Source organism: Sceloporus occidentalis, unplaced genomic scaffold, assembly GCF_023333645.1.
Source record: "Sceloporus occidentalis isolate IW3139 unplaced genomic scaffold, rSceOcc1.0.p SCAF_36, whole genome shotgun sequence".
NCBI lineage: Eukaryota > Metazoa > Chordata > Lepidosauria > Squamata > Phrynosomatidae > Sceloporus > Sceloporus occidentalis.
The window spans coordinates 906,277-926,283 of record NW_028317016.1 but is presented as its reverse complement, the minus strand read 5'-3'; the positions used below and the strand labels follow the sequence as shown (position 1 = coordinate 926,283).

Genomic DNA, 20,007 nt, shown 5'->3' with positions numbered 1-20,007 from the left:
TTGTGTAATAGGTACATTGGAATGGCACGCTAAGAATACCGAGCCCTCAACACTAGGGTATTCTGAAGGTCAATGTTTGAAAGTAACCTTTATATATGTTATTATTATACCAGATATGTTACCGTATGTTAATCACAAAGACTTCAGTACAACCAAGGGCTGTTTGTTTGACGTAACTGGGGGTTAACATTTATAGAAATCTTTAACAATTCAACAGGAACCTTACTTTGTGAAACACAGGTAGTACATGAAAGGAGATCACCTAACAGTTTTACACGTTCATTCGTTTTTACAGATTTCATTAATCATCAAATAAGCACTAAAATATATTCTTATACTGTATGTATAGCAAGGGAGCAGCCATCGTAGCTTCCTGGTCTATACCATACACTGGAAGTATTTTTAGTCAGGCTATGACTAGTGTAAAAACACTGCCCGTTACTAAAATACAAAACATTTATTGGGTTTGTTCGCTGGCGCAGGAGGTTCTTTCAGGCCATATGATATTGGTGATAGCTCCCCTTTAATACTTTCCACTATAGCTCGTTGAACTGGAGTTAGCTAAAGCAGGCCGCGCTGGCATTGGCTACAGCTGAGCAGGCCACTATAGGCTAGAGCTTGGCAGGCCAGGATTGGTTGTAGCTGGGCAAGTTGAATGGGCTAAAGTTGGGCGACCTGGCATTGTGCAAGCTGGCATTGGCTAGAGCAGGACAAGCCGGTATTGGCTACAGCGACACAGGTCAGGATTGGCTAGAGCAGGATTAGGCAGAGCTTGGCAGGCCAGGATTGGTTGGAGCCGGGCAAGCTGACAGTGGCTAAAGTTGGACGAGATGGCATTGTGCAAGCCGCCATTGGCTAGAGCAGGGCAGGCCAGGATTGGTTGGAGCTTGGAAAGCCAGGATTGGCGAGAGCTTGGCAGGCCAGGATTGGTTGGAGCTTGGCAAGCCAGCATTGGCAAGAGCAGTGCTTGCAAAGAGAAGCTCGTATTCTTTACTTTGCTCAGCACAGTCCATTGTGTTGATTGGTCTAACTTGGTTCATTCACAACTGCTGAGCAATGCCTAGGGATAGTCCTGTCCTGGCTCGCGACGCTGCCCACCCCCTGGCTCACTGTGTTTCAGTCGATGAGATTGCCCAAGTGGTAAGCAATAAAGCTGCTTTGCGTAAATAGGCTTATTTTTGAACACATAGGCACACGAACACTGCATTTAATAACATGTTTATTTGCTGTAAGGTTTTATTAACCCTTTAAAAATAAAGTTTAATATCAGAAGAATATTCCTGGATAATATAACGAACATTGGGAACTTAAAATAAAGGTGGTGTGCTTAATAAATAAATACTTCCTGGGACCTGCTAACTGATCCTTTAGATTTTTTTCATTATCTGGAGCATCTACTAATGTTTTATGGAAGCTGTTTAGCTAACAACCGATCAAAAACACAAATGACTTCATATAATTTAAGGACATTATACATACATTTTTACAAACTTATCAGAAGGGCTCAGAGAAACTGGTTTAAAAGCATACATAAAATCCTGATGATATTTTGATCCATGGGACAGGGGCTGGCTGAATAAAACAAAAAGACATGGAACATTCAATAGAAAAATATATGTATGCACACTAATATATATTTATATATAAAGCTATATTATATTAAAAGAGAACACAGAAATTTGCCAAAATAATAGCTGACGAGATTAAACATCTTGGCTGTTGCTGGTGACTAAGTGTAATGGGAGTTGTAGTTCAATAGCAGAAAGATTTGATGACTGCCCCTGTTGTGGCTAACTGGATTCCCTTTACTAAAGGCTAAAATGTTATTGCAGAGAGATTCTGAGCTATGGTTATGAACATCCACAGAAATATTAGCCCTATCCAAGGAACAGGGCATAGACAAGAGACTTGCCCTTCTTGCCTTGGCTATGCTTAGCCATGGTGAATTTAAAAGGGCAGGTAAGGTTGTAAAAATGTTTTAGTCTATATAAAAAAAAGAATGCCCTCAGAAACAAAAAGAGAGATGGCTCATTTGTGCTTGGCCATGGCTAGCTTGACAAAAATATATCAGTGGACAATGCACAAGTGTGTCCCTTATCAAGATAACATTGTATGTGTATTCTGAAAAAAAAACCTCTGCATCATCTTATTGTATAACAATGACTTTACAATAATAGCTGATGAAAGCATACTTCCTAAAATGAGTTTCTTACAACATGATAAAGAAAGATATAAACAGCAAAATACATACCCAGTGTAATATAAATTGCCTTCACTTTAGCTTAGAATTGTAATAAGGACAATTGCGCCATCTAGTGGGTGCATTATAAGTATTGCAGCTTTTGGACAACGTTTTCTAACAAGTTAGATGTTTTCATGTATACATGGCTTAATCCTCTGTAAATGCTCTTCATTTTTTGCTGAGGACTGTAACTCCCATGATACTGCTCCAGCCAACAGGAAATTATAATTTACATAACATGTAGTGTTCGATGCTACCCATCAATAGAATGATCCTAATTTACAAGAGTACCTATATTGGGAATAACCTGGTCTTCAAAAGAAAAAAATTGTTAAACAAGAGCAGTCCAGGGGGTATTTACTCCCCATTGTTCTCTTGCCAGTCAGAGATGTATGCTTTTTCATGAAGTCAATACATTAAAACAAGATATATAGTTAATTTTGCACTAATGGAAAAATGTGAGCAGTCGGGTCAATATTGTTTTTTATTGGCTTTCAGACAAACCTGTCCCCTACAAGTAGGTAGATATCTGTATTTTGTCTGAGTTTAATGGAAGTGATTATTTCAACATGTTAATGTTGCATATTTAGCCAGTAATAGGACAATATACAACATGGGAATACATTTAAATATTCATAGCAAGCCATTGGAAGGCTCAGTCATGTCGGTGGCATATAAAATCCACTGGTTGACTGTTTCAGCCAAAGTTTTCTTATTTCGTGTGAGAGCCAGCATCGTATATGGGTGAAACAAGGTGGATTTTCCTCCCAGAATACACCCATATTTTGATTACCATAATAAAAGCTTCAAATGCTTGAATGGTACAGGGACATGTAAAATATTTGCTTAGAAATGACATGGGTGTTTTTTCTAATTAATTAGAACGGTTTATAAACTATGTATGTGCTTTTATATTATTATTATTATAACCTAACATTATATAACCTAACAATTTTCACATAACATAGAGGTTCTGTTATCCAATATCACAACATGACCCCTTTTCGCGGCCCATTAGGTATTGCCAATGAGATGGTTGATTCAATTTCTTCATTACGATTGTCTGTTATTGTAGTCTTAATTATAAATTCAGTGTTGTCCATGTAGCCTTTTGACTCCATTAGATACTCTTTGGCTGCAGAAGAAGAGAAGTCCAAAATATCTCTCTATGAGCCAGTCTGTGGGATCCTCACCATCCCAAATGTATTATTTGTGCAGTGTTTTTTTGTTTTCCAATAGATGTTAAACCGTAGGAGTATATGTTGCTGTGGAGTTGTGTAAGCCTTTTTTCCCATCAGCAGTATCCTCAGTTTTCATCGGAGAAGAAGGAATCATGGTTGAGACCTTGTACGGTGCATCCTGCAGGAGGTGAGTAGCTGTCCCCCTCTGAGTGTTCTGATAACTCTCCATATTCACTGTTGTAAAACGTCTGGCCTCCGGTGCACGGCGCGTATGATGACTGACTCCTTTGTTGAGGTGAGGAGTGTGCTGGTGTCAGCTCCTTATTCCGACGGGAACCTTTACTGCTGGAGAAGAAACAGATGTGAAATACTTTAGGATTGTATTATAGTGAACAGGGGAGGAGAGAGTATTCACATGGATGTGGCTGGAGATGGTGGAGAAGACCATTGAGAAAGCACATTAAAAATAAAATTAAAATTCCTATCTTCGGAGCAGTAGGCTCCAGAAACATCTAGCACTACATGGATCTCAATGCCCCACAGCTGACCAAGTATTATAGAATCAGATGCCATTGGTGTGACGCCCATGTCCTGGATTTCGAGGGAAGGAAAATAATTTGAATACTTTGTCCTGTTAAGTGTCTAATTAGTGTCTCAAAAATAATCTAGTGGCATTTGAAAGCAATGGATAACTTGAAAAAGAATTTAATAGTGATAATTATGTAGATAATTCCTGCAGTATGTGGGATATATATAGACTTATGGAAGGGAACCAATTAGTCAGCTATAAATTCTCCATACTGTCGGTGAAAACATGGCTGATGTGGTCACCCTATGAGGGGTATATCATACTAATATTCTGTCACAAATACCTGAATTGCTCCTCTGTCCTGTGTCTGTTTTCTATCCTCTCCAGTTCTTCTGATGCCAGTACCATACCACTGTCTGTCTGATTGTCCTGTCGCAGGAAAAAGAGACGTGTTCATTAATATACTCTCCTAAGCATACATTGATATACAATCTATAAGGAAAAATCCAATTTACCAATAATACTACTTTTAAACATACAAATAATTATTTAGATAAGTAACATTTTGCCTTATTTGTATTTTTGCCAGGAAACTTAAAAATCATCTGACACAAGAGCAGGCACTGATAGCTTCTTGACATAGAATCCTAAGCAGCTTCTTAAGAGCTTTGTTTTGTTTATTTGATTTAATCGTCACATAGAGTAATACAATGATATATATGCAAGTGTTTGCCAACAGACTACAAAGTGCAAGTGGGAACTAACTTTTATTTAGACAAAGATGAATCCGAAACATGCTCATAACATCTTTTTTACATCACAAGAAGAAAAAAAACGGAATCTGTAAGATCTTTAGATGAGAAAAGCCTATGGAACTATTTTCCACATTCCTCACACCCAAGTACTAAACATTCTTTAAAACAAACCTACCGGGTGATTTTTATATGACACGTGTGCCATAGAAAATTCTTCGAAGGTCTTCAGTCTTGATGGGCAGCGAATCTGGTTTCCACCAGTGAAGCAGCCGGGAAATGAAACACAATTATAGTATCTGTTTTAACATGAAAAAGAAGTCCCGATTAATTTATACATATTAAATGTACATATACCTGTTCTGTGCAGAGTTATACAGTTCCGTAACAATTGCAAATGTAACAAATCACAGGTATTTAGTTCCAAAATACATCAGTGTTCTTTATTCAGGATTAACAGATTTGCTGAGAATGCTTGTGTTCAAGCACCATGTGTGGTTTGGCCCATCCATTCATCTCATCAGGAGGATCTAGTTGAGTTGGCTAAAATTCTTCCAACTCTTTCTATTTTGGGGGTTTAGTAAGTCATAAAGTAAGCATGTGATGTAATTTAAGTAGTAGTTGGTATGTGTTATCAAATCTAGAACATTATAATAGATGTCATGTGATATGAGCCATCCAATATAATTGGATAGGGAATAGTTAGTGTTAGAGATATCATCTCTAATATAATTGTAGAGAATGCAATGCAGGATCATCACTTAACAATTGAATGGATTGCTATCCAACTACTCTTACCTTACAGCCATATCATGACAGTGCAGCCTCATACCACATTCTTCCTCGTCTGAGTTGTGCTGCGGGCAGATAGCTGTCTGGGAGAACTCCATGTCCTCAGAACTCTGGGAGTCATTCAGAGGGATATAGTCTTTTCCTTCCTACACCGGAGAGGAAACAGAGATATGAAGAATATATTTAACAACACATATAAACTTTGCTATGCATTATTGATTTCAGGGGGCACAGTGAGCAACATAACCATCATGTCTCCATGACATAAGTGGCATTGTTAAAAAATGCTACATATTGAAAAATCCTCAGGGAACAGAAGCCGGACTTGATGCTGGTAAGGAATGACCCAAGGCTTTGCCTCAGTTGCCCCATCACTACCTCCATGGCCGCTGTCCATTATGCTGAGCACTGGGATATGACGTTATATCCTGGAGTGCTGCATTTTAAAGTTGCATGTAAGATGATTATGTGCCACTAATGCCCTCGGAACATCGGAAGCCCTTTAAATAAACGTGTCCAGCTCACCTGTTGCACATTCTCCTGCAGAAGATCTCCTAGTATCTCCACCAGATCTGTGAAGGTCGGCCTCTCCTTGGGATCTCCATGCCAGCAGCTCAGCATAATGCGGTAACTGCGCAAAAAGTGCTGTTATTACATGGTTGTGCAAGCATTAAACAAAATGCTGCCCCAGAAAGGTTTAAACCAGTGTTGCACAACTCCTGTCTTTGAGGGCTGTAAACAAGTCACAGTTTTTGGATATACGTGAATAATATGTGTATAATATGTGATATGTGTGAATGAGTATGTGTGAATGAATAGGTATGGGTGAGTGAGTATGTATTTATGTAAGACTGTATGTATGTCTATGGCTGTGGAAGTGTACATGGGCGCAACTATGGCACAGGCAGGCTGTTTGGGGATAAATATGGCACAGGTAGGTTGTTTGGGGCAAAGATGACAGAGACATGCTGTTCGGAACAAAAATGGCACAAGCAAGCTGTTTGGGGACAGAGACTACACAGGTGCAATGTGGGTGCAAGTACTGTATTTTCAGAATGAGAACATGTGAAGTTTAAATGAACCCAAGAAAAAGTGCATACACTTACATTTCCGTTGTAGCATATTCTGGAGCCCTCATGCGTGTGCCGTCTTTCAAGCGCTGGCAAAACTCCTCATTGATCTGAACCCCAGGGTAAGGTGATGCTCCTAAAGTAAAAAATGCACAGGACACAATGGGTCAGATGATTCCAAGGTCAACACAGCAAATAATCTTGCCGGCAGCTGAAGTCTCCAGAGAGAACCTACAATTGATATCCTGTTCCAAGTTTCCACTGAACTCAACTGAGACAGTTCTGTGACAGTCTTAACCCACTGAGGCAAATAAAATAAAATAGACTTACTGGCAAAAACTCTCATACACAAGCTGCTAATAAACTCACCAAGTGAAAAGATTTCCCAAAGCAGTACCCCAAATGACCAAACATCGCTCTGGGTGGTGTAGACTTTATCAAAAATGCTTTCTGGTGCCATCCACTTCAGTGGCAAACGGGCCTGTAATATTGTTATTTTATAAAGATTATTATTAATATTATTGCAACAGTATTATGAAAAGATGCTCACCGAGAATATATTATCATTTAGGCGAAGAACAAAATGTCAAACTGCACACAGAGTATTTTGGACACGGCTTCTGAGAATTTTTTATGGTAAAATGGACCTATTCCTTACTAAAATAAAGATCCAATTGTTTGTCTTGAAAGTTCAGCAGTCATCATTTTTTTGTGTGGCCCTTGTCTATGCCTTTTTTTTGCGGAGCATATCCAGGCATCACTATGAATGGAAACTGTGAATACCTTTTAGATTATTGACTTCTATGAAGCTCCAATAAAGAAGAGATCAAGCAGTAGAATTTAGATGGTACTATTGCAAGAAGGTCTTTCTTTACCTTAAGTATCAGTTAGTCCCTCTCTGTCAATTATGTCAAATATGTCATACTTTAATGCAATATTAATAATGTCATCACTTAGTAAAGAGGTACTAAACACATGCTAAAAAACATACCCCTTTTTGTAAAACTACGGTCACCTGTTCTGAATTACACTGAAATATTATAGGTTCCAACAGTCTTAGACATACTGGGACAGACGCCGGCATGTGTGATGTGATATATGCTCTGGTTGTCCTGGGAAAGGCACACCAAAAGCTGCTAAGTACGAAACAACACAATTTAATCTCCCCAGAAAGTGATCCGTCACAAATTGATACAAATGTTGAATGACCGTAATTATAAATTATAGATAAGCATTAAAAAAACATAAATCATCATGAGAACCAGGCATTCTGACCCCATAATCAGCGTGTAATGTCCTGCGTCTTGCATCTCTTAGACCGATTCTTGATGATGGCGTGTTTAAGCATGTTGATTAATGATTTGTGCATTTTTTTTAACAATCCAAAGTGTTTTGTTTGTAATCTAACATCTAAATCGCGCACACATCTGCAACATATTCAGTTTCTTTGTCCTGTAGACTTTGCCAAAATACATGTCTGTGAAGCTTGAGATTCTGCAGTTTCAGGCAGACGCTAACATACAAGGATGATCTTTTTCTACAATCAAGTAATTATAGATAATAACAACACTGATTGCTTAGATCTTGGCATAGATAGATTACCCCAGCACTCCCAAATTCTTAAAGATTAAAAAAAACAACGTTATCAGACCTTGAACATTCGGTAACACGTGCTAGTAAGGTCAGGGCCATCTTTATACTTATTGCGGTAAGTTTACTTGCCCCTAAAGCCCAATAACACCTGCGGTGGATGTCTATACAACTGCCTATACGAAGGGCAAGCACACGGAAGCGTTACTAAAGAGGTTTGTGCCGGTGGTCTTACACACTTCCACCTGCAGATAAACAGTTGGGTTTGCAGGAGAGTCGAACATTTCAGCTTCCCGTATCAGTATACAGTACATTAAGAACATGGGAAAAAAGTGTTAGCTTCTCCTGTAAGAAGGGCCGTGATGGATGCCTAGCTGTAGAAAGTCTCCCACCTACCTATGCATTATGCAGACCCGCTTGTAGGAGAAGCTCACTAGGGGTTAGATGTGGAGCTACAGATCTCATGAATGTGTGGTGCTAACTACCAGCGGCCCATCGGCATTTGCCTGGATTGTAGGGAGTTGGAAAGTTTAACTCTACCAGAAACTCCCTTATCAATGAGTAGACACTTCTAAAAGATGATCTCATACTAGTAAATAGAAAATCCCCAACTGAGCCATTACCATCAGTTTGAATAAAAATGTCACATTTTCCAATTTGCCATCTAGCCTCAGTTAATACTTCTGACTAGGGGAGTGCATGTCACCCAGGCACCAAGTATGACCAAGGGTCATGTCACGCATGTTACCCCCGTGGTAGTATGAAAGCAGCAGCCTAGTGCGAGCTGCATGTAGACATGGCTCTGTGTGAAGTAAGGGAGAGAGGGAGGGAATATTGAGCGAGCCGTATGGATGACGGGAGAGAGTGAGAATGTGTGTGATGGTAGAGTATGTTATGATATGGTGATAGCATGTGTGTGAGCATATGGTGGTAGTGTGTGTGTGTGTTAGTATATCAAGTTAGCATTTGTGTGTGTGAGTGTTTGTGTGAGAGGATGCGGTTAGCATGTGCGTGTGTGTGGTGTTAAAGTGTTTGTAACTGTGAGTGTGTGTTAGTATTTGCTGTTAGCACGCATGTGTGGTTGGGTGTTAGCATGGATGTATGTGTCAGCATATGCTGTTAGAGATTGCATTAGAGTGTGTGTATATGTGTCAGTGTATGGTGCTATAGTGTCGGGGTGAGTGAGGGAGAGTGGGGAGGAAGATTTTGTGTGTATGTATGTAAAAAGTGTATGGTGTGAGTGTTAGCATGTTTTAGTTAAGGGGCACTGGAGACATACTACACCTAGCCACCACTAACCCTAGGCTCACCCCTGCCTCTAAAGTTTAGAGGGCGCCATGTTACAAATTCATCTTTCTTTAAAACTTTATCCATTCTGAGAATATACAAATAGTCTATGATTCTAAATTCTAAAGTTAAAGGCAAACACATTTTACTTAGTGATAGTAAAGAAAGTCAAGATAAAAAAAACCAACACAATTTATGCCTACTTACACTGCCTTTTCTGACGTAATCCGGGTCTTTATAAATGTCTCTGGCCAGCCCAAAATCACAGATTTTCACAACATTGTTCTCTGACAGTAGAATGTTCCTTGCAGCCAGGTCTCTGTGAATGCACTACACGAAACAAACCAGTTTTAGTTAATACTTTAGAACATACAATGGACAAATTCTTGGACAGAACATCTAACGCTACAGGAGCTGTTGACCAGTTTTCCGTTTAGGCATTGCCAACCATGAGATCGCCAGAGCATTGGGGTAATTGTAGCCTATCGCAGAAGGATATCTAAAATCTATCTAATCACTATTGTGTTTTCCTTAAAAAAATGATTTTTCATTATTAAAAAAACAAATGTACAAGAAGAAGATATGCAAGGCTTTATGCATAGCATTGTAAAATATATGTGTTTAAACATAAGGAAAAACAAGGGAAAGGGATTAAAAAATAAAATCATACGAGAGGTAAAAAATAAACCTAATCTAAAAAAGAAGCAGTTTGCAAAGGCATGCCATTGGGGATGTCAATTGAAATTCAGTCTTAATAATTCTGCGAGTTGCTTGATTTCTTCAACTAGCATCAACTAGATTCTCCTTTAGTGCTACCCGAGCAAGTTTGCATGCATTCACATTTTAGTATCACCTCTCTGTAAATAAAGTATGTTTGCTAAATCATTTTGTATGAAATAAATTCATAATAATAAATTAAATAAAAAATAACAAATTCATTGATAATATTTACATTATATTAGAACACTCTATTGTAAAACTTGGAGTATAACATTATCTTTGCTTATTTGATGTTTGCCAGGATTACACTAATTTAGATTATTTATTTTTTTTTAAACTGTTAAAAGCACAAATTCATGTCCAGATACAGTTTGAAGTTTGGCCACAAGATGTCACTGTTCATTTCTTTGGTAAAGGCCAGGTTTTCTTAATTTTTACCATAAGTTAAGAAAACAAAATAAAGATCCTTATCTACAAATTATATTATTGTAGACCAGCAGAGGACCCTAATAGTAAATGGCAAGAAAAAGAATATATTAATCTAGAAAAAAAGACATGAAATGTCATCCGAGGACAGAGAAACCCTTATAACAGTGACTAAGACAGACTGCATTACTATACTTATTTCTTAATTTGTTCTTACTAAGTGAAATGGTCATGTTACTTGGTCTATGAATTTTTGTGTTTTTTCAGTCTTCAAACACAATTGTAGAAAACTGTGCTGACTTTTAGAATGTTTTTTTGGAAACAAAACTCAATAATGTACCCAGAAAGTTGTTTGTCTCTGGAAGTCTTATTAGGCTAAATAAATCGTATGCCTCTAAACGTCATATGATTTTTCATTACATGTTTGGCTAATTACCTGGATATCTAGAATCTGCAATAAAAAGATGCATTTACTAACATATATGGAAGGAATATAAGGTTAAAGCACTTGAGTAGATATTGAAAGCATGGCATTTTGGTGGATCTTCTCAACTAGGTGGAATACTCATGACTAGTTTTTATTTGTCTTGATAAACAGAGGAACATTACCTTCCTGGAAGACAAGAATTCCATTCCTCGAGCCACCTGAAAGCTGTAGCAGATGAGATCTTCCATTGTTAAAGGGCTCTGCCACAAATCTTTCACTGCAAGTAAAATGTAAAAGACAATGTAGTATGCCCAGGAAACTGCATCCCTTTACTGCCAAAGGATGGGACTTTATTGCTGGTGTCCCCGGTTAAAGGAGCCATCTGGTCAGCAAAATGATGAGATATGTTGGCTAATTTTATAAAAATTACATTTTACAAGCCATCACAATTAATAAAGAAAAACTTGTAAAGCTTATTGTATGATGGTAACCTGAGCAAGTTTGGACCATACTGGTCTGCTCCTGCAGTAAAGTTTAGAATCTGCTGCAGTACAGCTGGACCTTTGTACCCAACTTTTTGCCCAAGCCATTCATTTTATAGCACCCCTCAGGAAGCGTTATCATCTCTTTATGGGGTGTTTAGTATTAAGGCTATTCAATAAACGTTCTTCATCTTATACAATTATGGTTATCACAACAATATGATAGTAACATGGTCAGCAGGGATAGACAACTTGGTACTCCAGCTGCCGAGGGCTAAATTTCCTACAATGCTCAAGTAGGTAGATAAAAGCGTACATATTTATGTATATAATTAAACATGCACCTTTATGACTGATGTATCGTGATCCTTAGTCCATCTGTTGATGAGTCATAGGTAGCATATCTTTGTATATCAGGGAGTATTATATATGTTAGAACGTATACCTGTATGCTGTGTATACTCACATTCTGGTGTTCTCTGGTTCTTGGTTGTCATCAGCTTATTGAACACAACGTCTTCATTCAAACCTTCTCGGCTTCTCCGATCTGCTATTACTGCCTCGACCAGTGAGCGAACCTGACTCTGAGCCCGAGGTGATCTTTCCTGTTTTTTTTTTTAAAAAAGGGATTTTTTACAGCATGTGCTTCACCAAATGTAAAATATGCACACACAATATGTACATATAGTGTGTTATCTTGAAATGCTAAATTTTAGGCACCAATATTATTACATTTTAGCAGGGAACTTTTGGTTAGGCTTATTCATAGCTCTCCCTTGCAGCTGGGCATGGCTGGCATGCATTAAATCATAATTGAGGCGAGTAGTGAGCAGAAAATAAAGAGCTGCCCTTTAGGCCCACACAGTGATAACCCAAAGGCTCCTCTCAGCTATGCTTATGGAGATTACTGAAAATGAGCTAAAAAGATCTTTCACTAAACATCCCTGAACTTAAAAAAACAAACCAAACCCAACAGGTACTGGTGACAGGTAGAACTCTACTTGTGCCCATTCATAAATATGGAGGACGCACATCTTTAGAGTGTGCTCTGGAATTTTTACTCATAGGGTCAGGATAGTTGGGCCTGGTGGGGGTTGGATGGGTTAAAAAAATGTATTTTATGTAATCTTATTGTGCCAATTCTTTAATATCGTGGTAATATGTGGTAACCTAAAACAACTCAAAGAAGCTATGTTACCACCGCTACTGAATATAGAAGTTTTGTGCTTACATTTACAGATAATATGAGGAATATTAGACTTTTCATTTCTAAATGCCATAAAGGTGTCTAGAAATAATTCAGCAATTTTGACCATTCATAAATTATATGGGTCTGACAAATTCCAGGAGGTAGTGATGTGGCACTAACAATCATTGAACTTTAGAAAAAAACTTTTACAACTTTTTTATGCCATTTTACATGTTTAACCGTTTTGTGAGGGGAAAACATGACAAACCTGCTTACTTTTCTTTTCTTGAAACCACCTTTCTAAGTTAAGTTAAAAATCAGTTTTTTTGAAGGGTCACAGATGAAGGTCACCTGTGAGGTCCAAATTTATTCAGATTTCCTTCATACATTCAGTATTATAAATGGTTTGTCAAGATTCGGAAGGTAACTTAACAGTTAAATTATAAAAAAAACAAAAACTAGTAGAAATGTCTTAGTTCTTTTGCACATTGGCAGCTTGATGGATACATTTTGATATTAAGATCCCTGTTTTCTAGCTGAATTCAAAGTAGATAGTTTTAAATATTCATCTGCAACATCTGTTTGAAGTCTGTTCATCATAAAATATTAAAATTAGGCATTTATAACAGACAATGTTAAGAAAAGTGCAGCACAGCAATGTAAAAATTCTATTGGTCTAGCAATTTGGGATAGAGACGTAATTATCTTACTCTTGAATCACACTTCCTTCACCCGTTTCAAGTTTATTTCCCACTTCTTCAATTAAAAGCAGATGTTAACATTTGGGAAGGAAGAAATACTGAAAAAGTAATGACAGATAATGGAAGGATAGATTGGTAGAGGGAAGACGTATGTTTGAAATACCCGATAAGGAATAAATCCATCTCGTTTGGTCCGCAGATAGTTTGAAAGGTTTCCATATTTGCAGAATTCCACAATAACCATCAGGGGTCCTATAAATGAAATGTTAATTACTACATTAGTAATCCAATCTGCAATAAATGTTGCTGTGTACCTACGCTGAGTGGTTCCCTGTCCCTATAATCTTGGCCTTACTCTAGAAGTCAGCAAGGTCCACTGAGTTGGACTGCCAATGAGTTACACCAAAGACGTAGAAAGAGCACCATTTTTATAGCATGTGTCCAGCCTATTTTTCCCATGCTCCTCAATTCTTTTTGTATTTCATCCACATAGGGGCTCCTAGAATGCAAATCCATCTCTAATGCAGTTGTGATTATGTAAAATCCAATGGCAACTTGGCTGGAAAGTCTCCATAGCATCCTGGCAGGAAGAACCATTTGCTAAAAGACCCCCACTGTTTATTTTACAGACCTAATACAAAAGTAAAAAGCCTTTTACACACAAAATGACCAAAAATATTACTGCCTAACACTTTGGAATCCTAAAGATCCTAAATATTATATAACATTGCTAAAGAAAAGATAGAAGTATAGGTGTGTGTTTTTTAGTACATACAAACAAAAACACAAGAAAAATCATACATAGAAACAAAACAAGAACATGAAAATACATAGAAAACCAGTAGCTTCTACTTGTATTACTTTTTATTTGTCTATAATACAGTGACTTAACGTTAATCAGCATCTACGCCATGCCACATGTCATTAAATAGATACATGTTGTCATTATTGAAATAAGTTCCTTTTTCCATTCCATATTGATTGTATATTTGAGATAAAATATTTTTACATATAATATCCTACTGTTTCCAGTTTCTTGCTAATGTTATTTTTGCTGCCAAATAAAATATGTTTAATCATGTGGTTTTATTTTTTTGTAACATTTTGTGGTGTAGTTTTTCTTTCTATATTTTTCCCTTCTTTTATTTTATTAAATACTGTATTCCATAATTTTTTAATCTAATCATTTATAACATCCTCACCTTATGTGGAAATAGTTTTTTTTAAATGATATAGGTTTATTTTTTATTTAAATGTGCTATAATGACATAAACATTTGCTTTTTTTACCCATCGCTCATACACACAAGTGTTAAAGGTACTGCCGTTATTTATTCGAATAAAGTACTTACATGTTTTTATACCATTAGCTATTAGAAAAACAAATTATGTTAGATAATGTCTAGGTCTGTAACCTAATAAAAGTCTTCAGTTTCATGAAACAGGCAATATAGCTGGTATTCTAAGAATCCCATTCAAATGATTTTGCTACTTTTTCATTACGTTAATAATAATACATAATGTTGAGGAGAGTTATCTTGAGTAGCTTCTTCTATATCTCTGGTTCTTAGTGGGACTCTCTCTACCTCAAATGTTGGCGATGACTTAAAACCTATATATGTATAGAAAAATATACATTTTCAGACCATCAACAAAACAAAAGATTAATTCCCTTAGAAGAATACTTCATCTTTACTTATCATTTTTTAGATACATCTAGAAACGTAAAAATTCTGCCACAAAAAATATTAATGGAAGTTTAAAGGAATATTTATATATATATTCTAGGGCCACACTCACCAAAAGGATATGTAACCCCCTTCCTGCCTTGACAAGAGAAACCAATATACGGGTAGACTGCTCAAACCTGGGAGCAAGTGAAATATTGGCAATGCAAAGGGTTATTTTGTGCAGTGGGGACACTCTCCCTCTCACACATTTTCTGGGATGGTTGCCAGTAATTACAAGATGGGTCAGACAGGCTTAAATAAGCTGTGATTAGCATTTTTGGCAGCATTCCCAGAAAATATGTTTAAGATTTAAAGTGTCCAGGAGTCCAATAAATGTCACAGGTACAGCAAGAAAACAGACAAAGCAAGGTGCAAGAGGTTACATAGAGAAAAAGAAAAAAAGGCTATAGTTAACCATTGTAAGGCCAGAGATTTCTATACTGAAAAATTCCACCTCAGATCACTCTAAAACTAAACTTAATATTATCTTTAAAAATCTCAACCAAAACACCTAACCTATAATAGAGAGGTGCTTATGCAGAGAGAGAGATCAGAGGAGATCAGAAAACAGAGTGCAGGACTGATGGGACAGAGAAAGAGGCATTTTTTGTGCAACATGTTTGCGATTAAAAAAAGTGGCTTGTCTGAGTCATCTTTGCCACCAAAAAAAAGATGAGTAGAAGAGAAAATTCTAGTGGTGCGGAGAGGGGGTCATCTAGCGAGCGACAAGCTAGCAGAATATGCAAATGCATATTTGGATGGTGTGCTGTGTGCATATGTGCCAGCACTCCAGTCTTCCAGGTAAACCTTCAATACGCATTGCACTATGGCTCCACCCTTCCTGACCTCACCCTTTTATAGCTCCACCCCAAGCAACCAAGCAAGCAGCCAGAGGAAAAGGTGGCAACCCTACAGAACAAAATGTTTTCAGACTTTTTCAGACTTGATGAAAAAACATCAGGAGATTTAGAAGGCTTTTTGGCTGAAGAGTCTGTCTTTTTTCAGTATATCACTACTATTTTTTTTAATAAATCAATTTTGTTTTGGTTTGAATAAAGAGAGAATGCCCCCTCCAATTTCTGAAATAGCTATCATATTTCTCCCAGCAAAAGAATTAGAGCAGGGTCATATATAAATCATTATATGTTTGATAACCTTGCAATTCTGTGTTTTATCTAAATTATCTAAGCAATGCATGGAATGTAGCTGCTGTGAATGTATTACAAATTAGTAATCATGTCACATAAAGAATCCCATGATTTAAAAGTTCACAGGTGTCAAATATTACACAAAGGGCAAGCTGAGTTTTAGGAAATTAAAGGAAAGCCAAACTAGACAGGCAAGCAATGAATGTTTTTGAGGGCATGGTTAAAATGAGAGAAAAGGCATAAAAAGAGATGGAGTCCAAGCCCCATAACACTGTGAAGATTGGGTGATTTAAGAAGTCAGAGATGATTTACTGGGGGAGGTGGAAGGGGAAATGTGAGAACTTTGCTTTAAAAAAGAGCTCTAGCTGAAACGCAAGCCCCAGCTACACTAGAACCTTGGAGCTGATAACAAGCTGGAAAAGATGCAGCTTTTCACATTTTTACTACTTGGTTTGCAGAAAGCCATTAGTGGTGATGTGGCCAGATTTGCCAATACATCTCCTTTGATCCCTTTATAAGCTAACATAAAAAGCCACTTATTTTAAAAGGCCTTCCTTTAAAAAAATGATCTTTCGTTTTGTTAGTGAGGCAATATATAGTATAAACAACAATATAAACTACATTTTGGTCACACTGTGTCTTTGTGTTGAAAATGTGTTTAAATTAAAGTGATATACCATATTGTTCTACTGCATGTTGCTGTTTTTTTTACTAGATTTAACAGTTCATGTTACTGATCTTTAGAGTTGTGGGTAGGGGGACAAGTACAGTCAAATAGTCTATTACAGCGAAGTGAACTCCTGTCCCTTCACTCTGAGCCCACGCTATATGAGTTTACCTGTCACGCCCAACACACCCAAATATGTGCAAACACACACACAAACGACTTCATCAACTTACCAGTCAGCTGCCATTCTACTACTGATGGGCTACATAGCATTGCATTATGTGAACCCCCACGTCAGCACTCATTATCCAGAGAAAAATTCTTCTTCTTGAAGAATTCAGAGGAGCCTTGGAGGAAATTGACTTCCTGCCTCCTGAGCTACCGTCACCACCCATGCATACAAATACAGTCACACAGTTTAACAGATGCAGAGATAACCACCTCCACCACACTCACCATTGGACTTGGTGCATGCCCCTAAGAGGTTTACTACATTGAGGTGGTGTCCAATGTGAATGAGTATTTTCAGCTCAGACATCAATGCCTTATGTTCGCTGGCGGTGGCTCCCTCTGAAAGACATAAAATTAACCACACATGACATGTCCAGCTAATAACCTTACTAGAGAGATTAGTGCGTCTGACCCGTAGGGTGAAATGCTGTGTCTATCTAACAGGACTTTTGCCTTCAAGGACAAAGCTTGAAAATATATAAAGAATTATAAATAAGATTCATGCACAGCTCAGTTGGACTACAAGTCATCCAGTTATCTAAGCCAAAGAACTGTAGACTTTCTTCCTAAACCATTCTTCATAAAAACAGATCTTCAAAACACATACCTTTTAACATTTTTACTGCCACCGTCTCACAGCTGCTGGATTTACTTATTCCGAAAGCTGCAGCTTCAACCACTTTACCGAATGCTCCATGACCCAGCACTTTGCCTAGGGTAGAAAAATGGTAACAACACTTCTCTCCACAGGTAACTCACATCTTTACATCTTATTCACCTTTGATATACAATTATGTTAGGCCTAGAATTTATTTTAAATGTAAAGGCATGGACATTTCCTCTTTAAAGCTCCTCTTTGTTAAGTGTCTTTGTAAAGGTTGTCTTACCGAGCCTTAGTCTGTCTCTTGGAAACTCCCACTTGGAGGAGTCATACGGGAGATATTCACACTGGTCCTCAAGAGGTACCTCACCAGGGTCCATGATTATTGATAGATATCCAGTCTTTATTTCACTGTGGTTAGGCTACAGTGACAAATGTATAATTGTGAGAAAGAAATATTTTCAGAAGCCCTTGCCTGTCTACTCCCATGCTTAGAAGACTTTACCAAGTAGTCCTATAAGATGCATATTGCTTACACAATTGAATATAGTCTATGAACGGGCTTATATGCGTACCCTTTTGATGTTGCAGAATATAAGAATAAGGAGGATCCAGAAGAAAACAGCAATGACACCAGTTCCAATGAGTATGACAATCTCGACATTTGTTTTGTCATCCATTCCTGAGCAAGGTGAACAAGATAAACGTTAAAAAGGAATATTGACAACAATGGCATTAAATTATTACTGACTTCTTTGAAACTAAGATGTTAAAGTCGAATATACAATATATATATATATATCTAATATAAAAGCCTTTAGACTTTTGTGTAATCTGCATAAAGTGGCATTTACTGGCAATGGTTAATTCAGTGGGAACAGCTGATATGCCCCTACTGTATATATTACCTGAATGAAAACCCAATTTTTTTAAGCTAATGGTAAAATAATATGTCTATGTTCAACACTAACACATCCCCATTATCTAAAATCAAACTTCTTGATGTTCTAAATACTTCTTTCCACTTTAATTGCCCTAAAGAACAGGCACTAAAGAACTGGCTTGTTTGTTGATACCTTCCACTGACACACTAGCTGAAGAGTTCACGCAACCCTTTCCATTACAGGCTCTGCAAAGATACAACCCGGCATCCTCCTCTCTGACTCGTTGGATGCTCAGAGTCTGGTTCAGCTCTTCTAGAACAATACCTAGTAAAACAAAGATTTTTTATCTCTGATGCAGAAGCACAACACACAAATAAAACAGTATTATTTACACTTAAAAATGCATTTACAGCTAAATCCTATATAAGTGACATGACTACTTTAATCATACCATAACTACATACATAAAAATGTTTTTCGTTTAAAGAACATCACAGAATTCTGTGTACCTGAGACCTCTTCAACAAGCTTGTTGTCCTTGTACCAAAGGATGTTGGGACTTGGGGTTCCATCAGCTCTACAGTGCATCACCATGGAGTCACTCACGTTCACCATCTTGTCAGTCAGGTCCTGTCTCAGATGCGGGGCTTCTTGTGCTAGAAAAGGAAATATAAAGCCAGATGTAGGCTTACTGGCATCCCCGAAAAAGGCAGTCATCAAGAGGTCAAGATGAAATCTTGCTCCATATTCACACTACAACCTACTCCCTCTCATTGACCATCTGAAATGTTGGGGTTATCTAAATCTCAGTGTTTCAAGGTACAATGATGGAATGAGAGCACTATTTAACTCACCCAGTACGGAGATATACTTTTTGTGGCAGTGCTTCTCTTGGGTCTTGCGATTCTGCACTTCACACACATAATCCCCTTCATCATCCAGGGAAATATTTGGAATGTTGAGGACCAGGACGGCACTATTAGACCCTGATTTGTGCTGGAGCTCTCCCTCTATTTTGGCTGCATACTGATGAATGTTTTTACAGTCCAGCATAAGTGGGTTTCCTTCTGCATCATCCAGGGTCAGGAGGTTCAGGCGATACCATTGAAGGTTCTCATAGGTATAGCTGTCTGCGTGGCAACTCAAGCTGACATTTTGGCCTTCAATTGGCTCTTCTGAAGGCTGAGGCTCAATTCGGAAACCATCTGGGATTGCTATGGAAAAGAGCGAAGTTATTGACAAGTTGACCTGTATGTTAATGAAAGTTCATAACCCATCAGGTTAAAGTATCCAGCAATTCCACTGCAAAACAGCAAAGGCTTTCTTTTGCTATAGCAACAAAGAATTTTGACCTATTAC

The 20,007-nt window shown here is 37.7% G+C and overlaps 1 protein-coding gene across 1 annotated transcript in view; it reads right to left on the bottom strand.

Moving 5' to 3' along the window:
* Positions 1-3,548: 3,548 nt before the first annotated feature.
* The window catches only part of LOC149297843 (vascular endothelial growth factor receptor 3-like), a 33,585-nt gene continuing 17,126 nt past the window's right edge, over positions 3,549-20,007 (bottom strand). The window contains exons 13-30 of the mRNA XM_089488062.1: positions 19,503-19,862; positions 19,158-19,304; positions 18,841-18,972; positions 18,340-18,446; positions 18,051-18,186; positions 17,771-17,875; positions 17,389-17,502; positions 13,552-13,640; positions 11,965-12,103; positions 11,199-11,293; positions 9,651-9,773; positions 6,936-7,047; positions 6,603-6,702; positions 6,022-6,127; positions 5,503-5,642; positions 4,883-5,003; positions 4,296-4,381; positions 3,549-3,768 (exon numbers count right to left, since the gene is read on the bottom strand). Coding sequence (XP_089344188.1) covers positions 3,549-3,768; positions 4,296-4,381; positions 4,883-5,003; positions 5,503-5,642; positions 6,022-6,127; positions 6,603-6,702; positions 6,936-7,047; positions 9,651-9,773; positions 11,199-11,293; positions 11,965-12,103; positions 13,552-13,640; positions 17,389-17,502; positions 17,771-17,875; positions 18,051-18,186; positions 18,340-18,446; positions 18,841-18,972; positions 19,158-19,304; positions 19,503-19,862 — 2,432 coding nt within the window. The remainder of the gene's footprint in view (positions 3,769-4,295; positions 4,382-4,882; positions 5,004-5,502; positions 5,643-6,021; positions 6,128-6,602; positions 6,703-6,935; positions 7,048-9,650; positions 9,774-11,198; positions 11,294-11,964; positions 12,104-13,551; positions 13,641-17,388; positions 17,503-17,770; positions 17,876-18,050; positions 18,187-18,339; positions 18,447-18,840; positions 18,973-19,157; positions 19,305-19,502; positions 19,863-20,007) is intronic.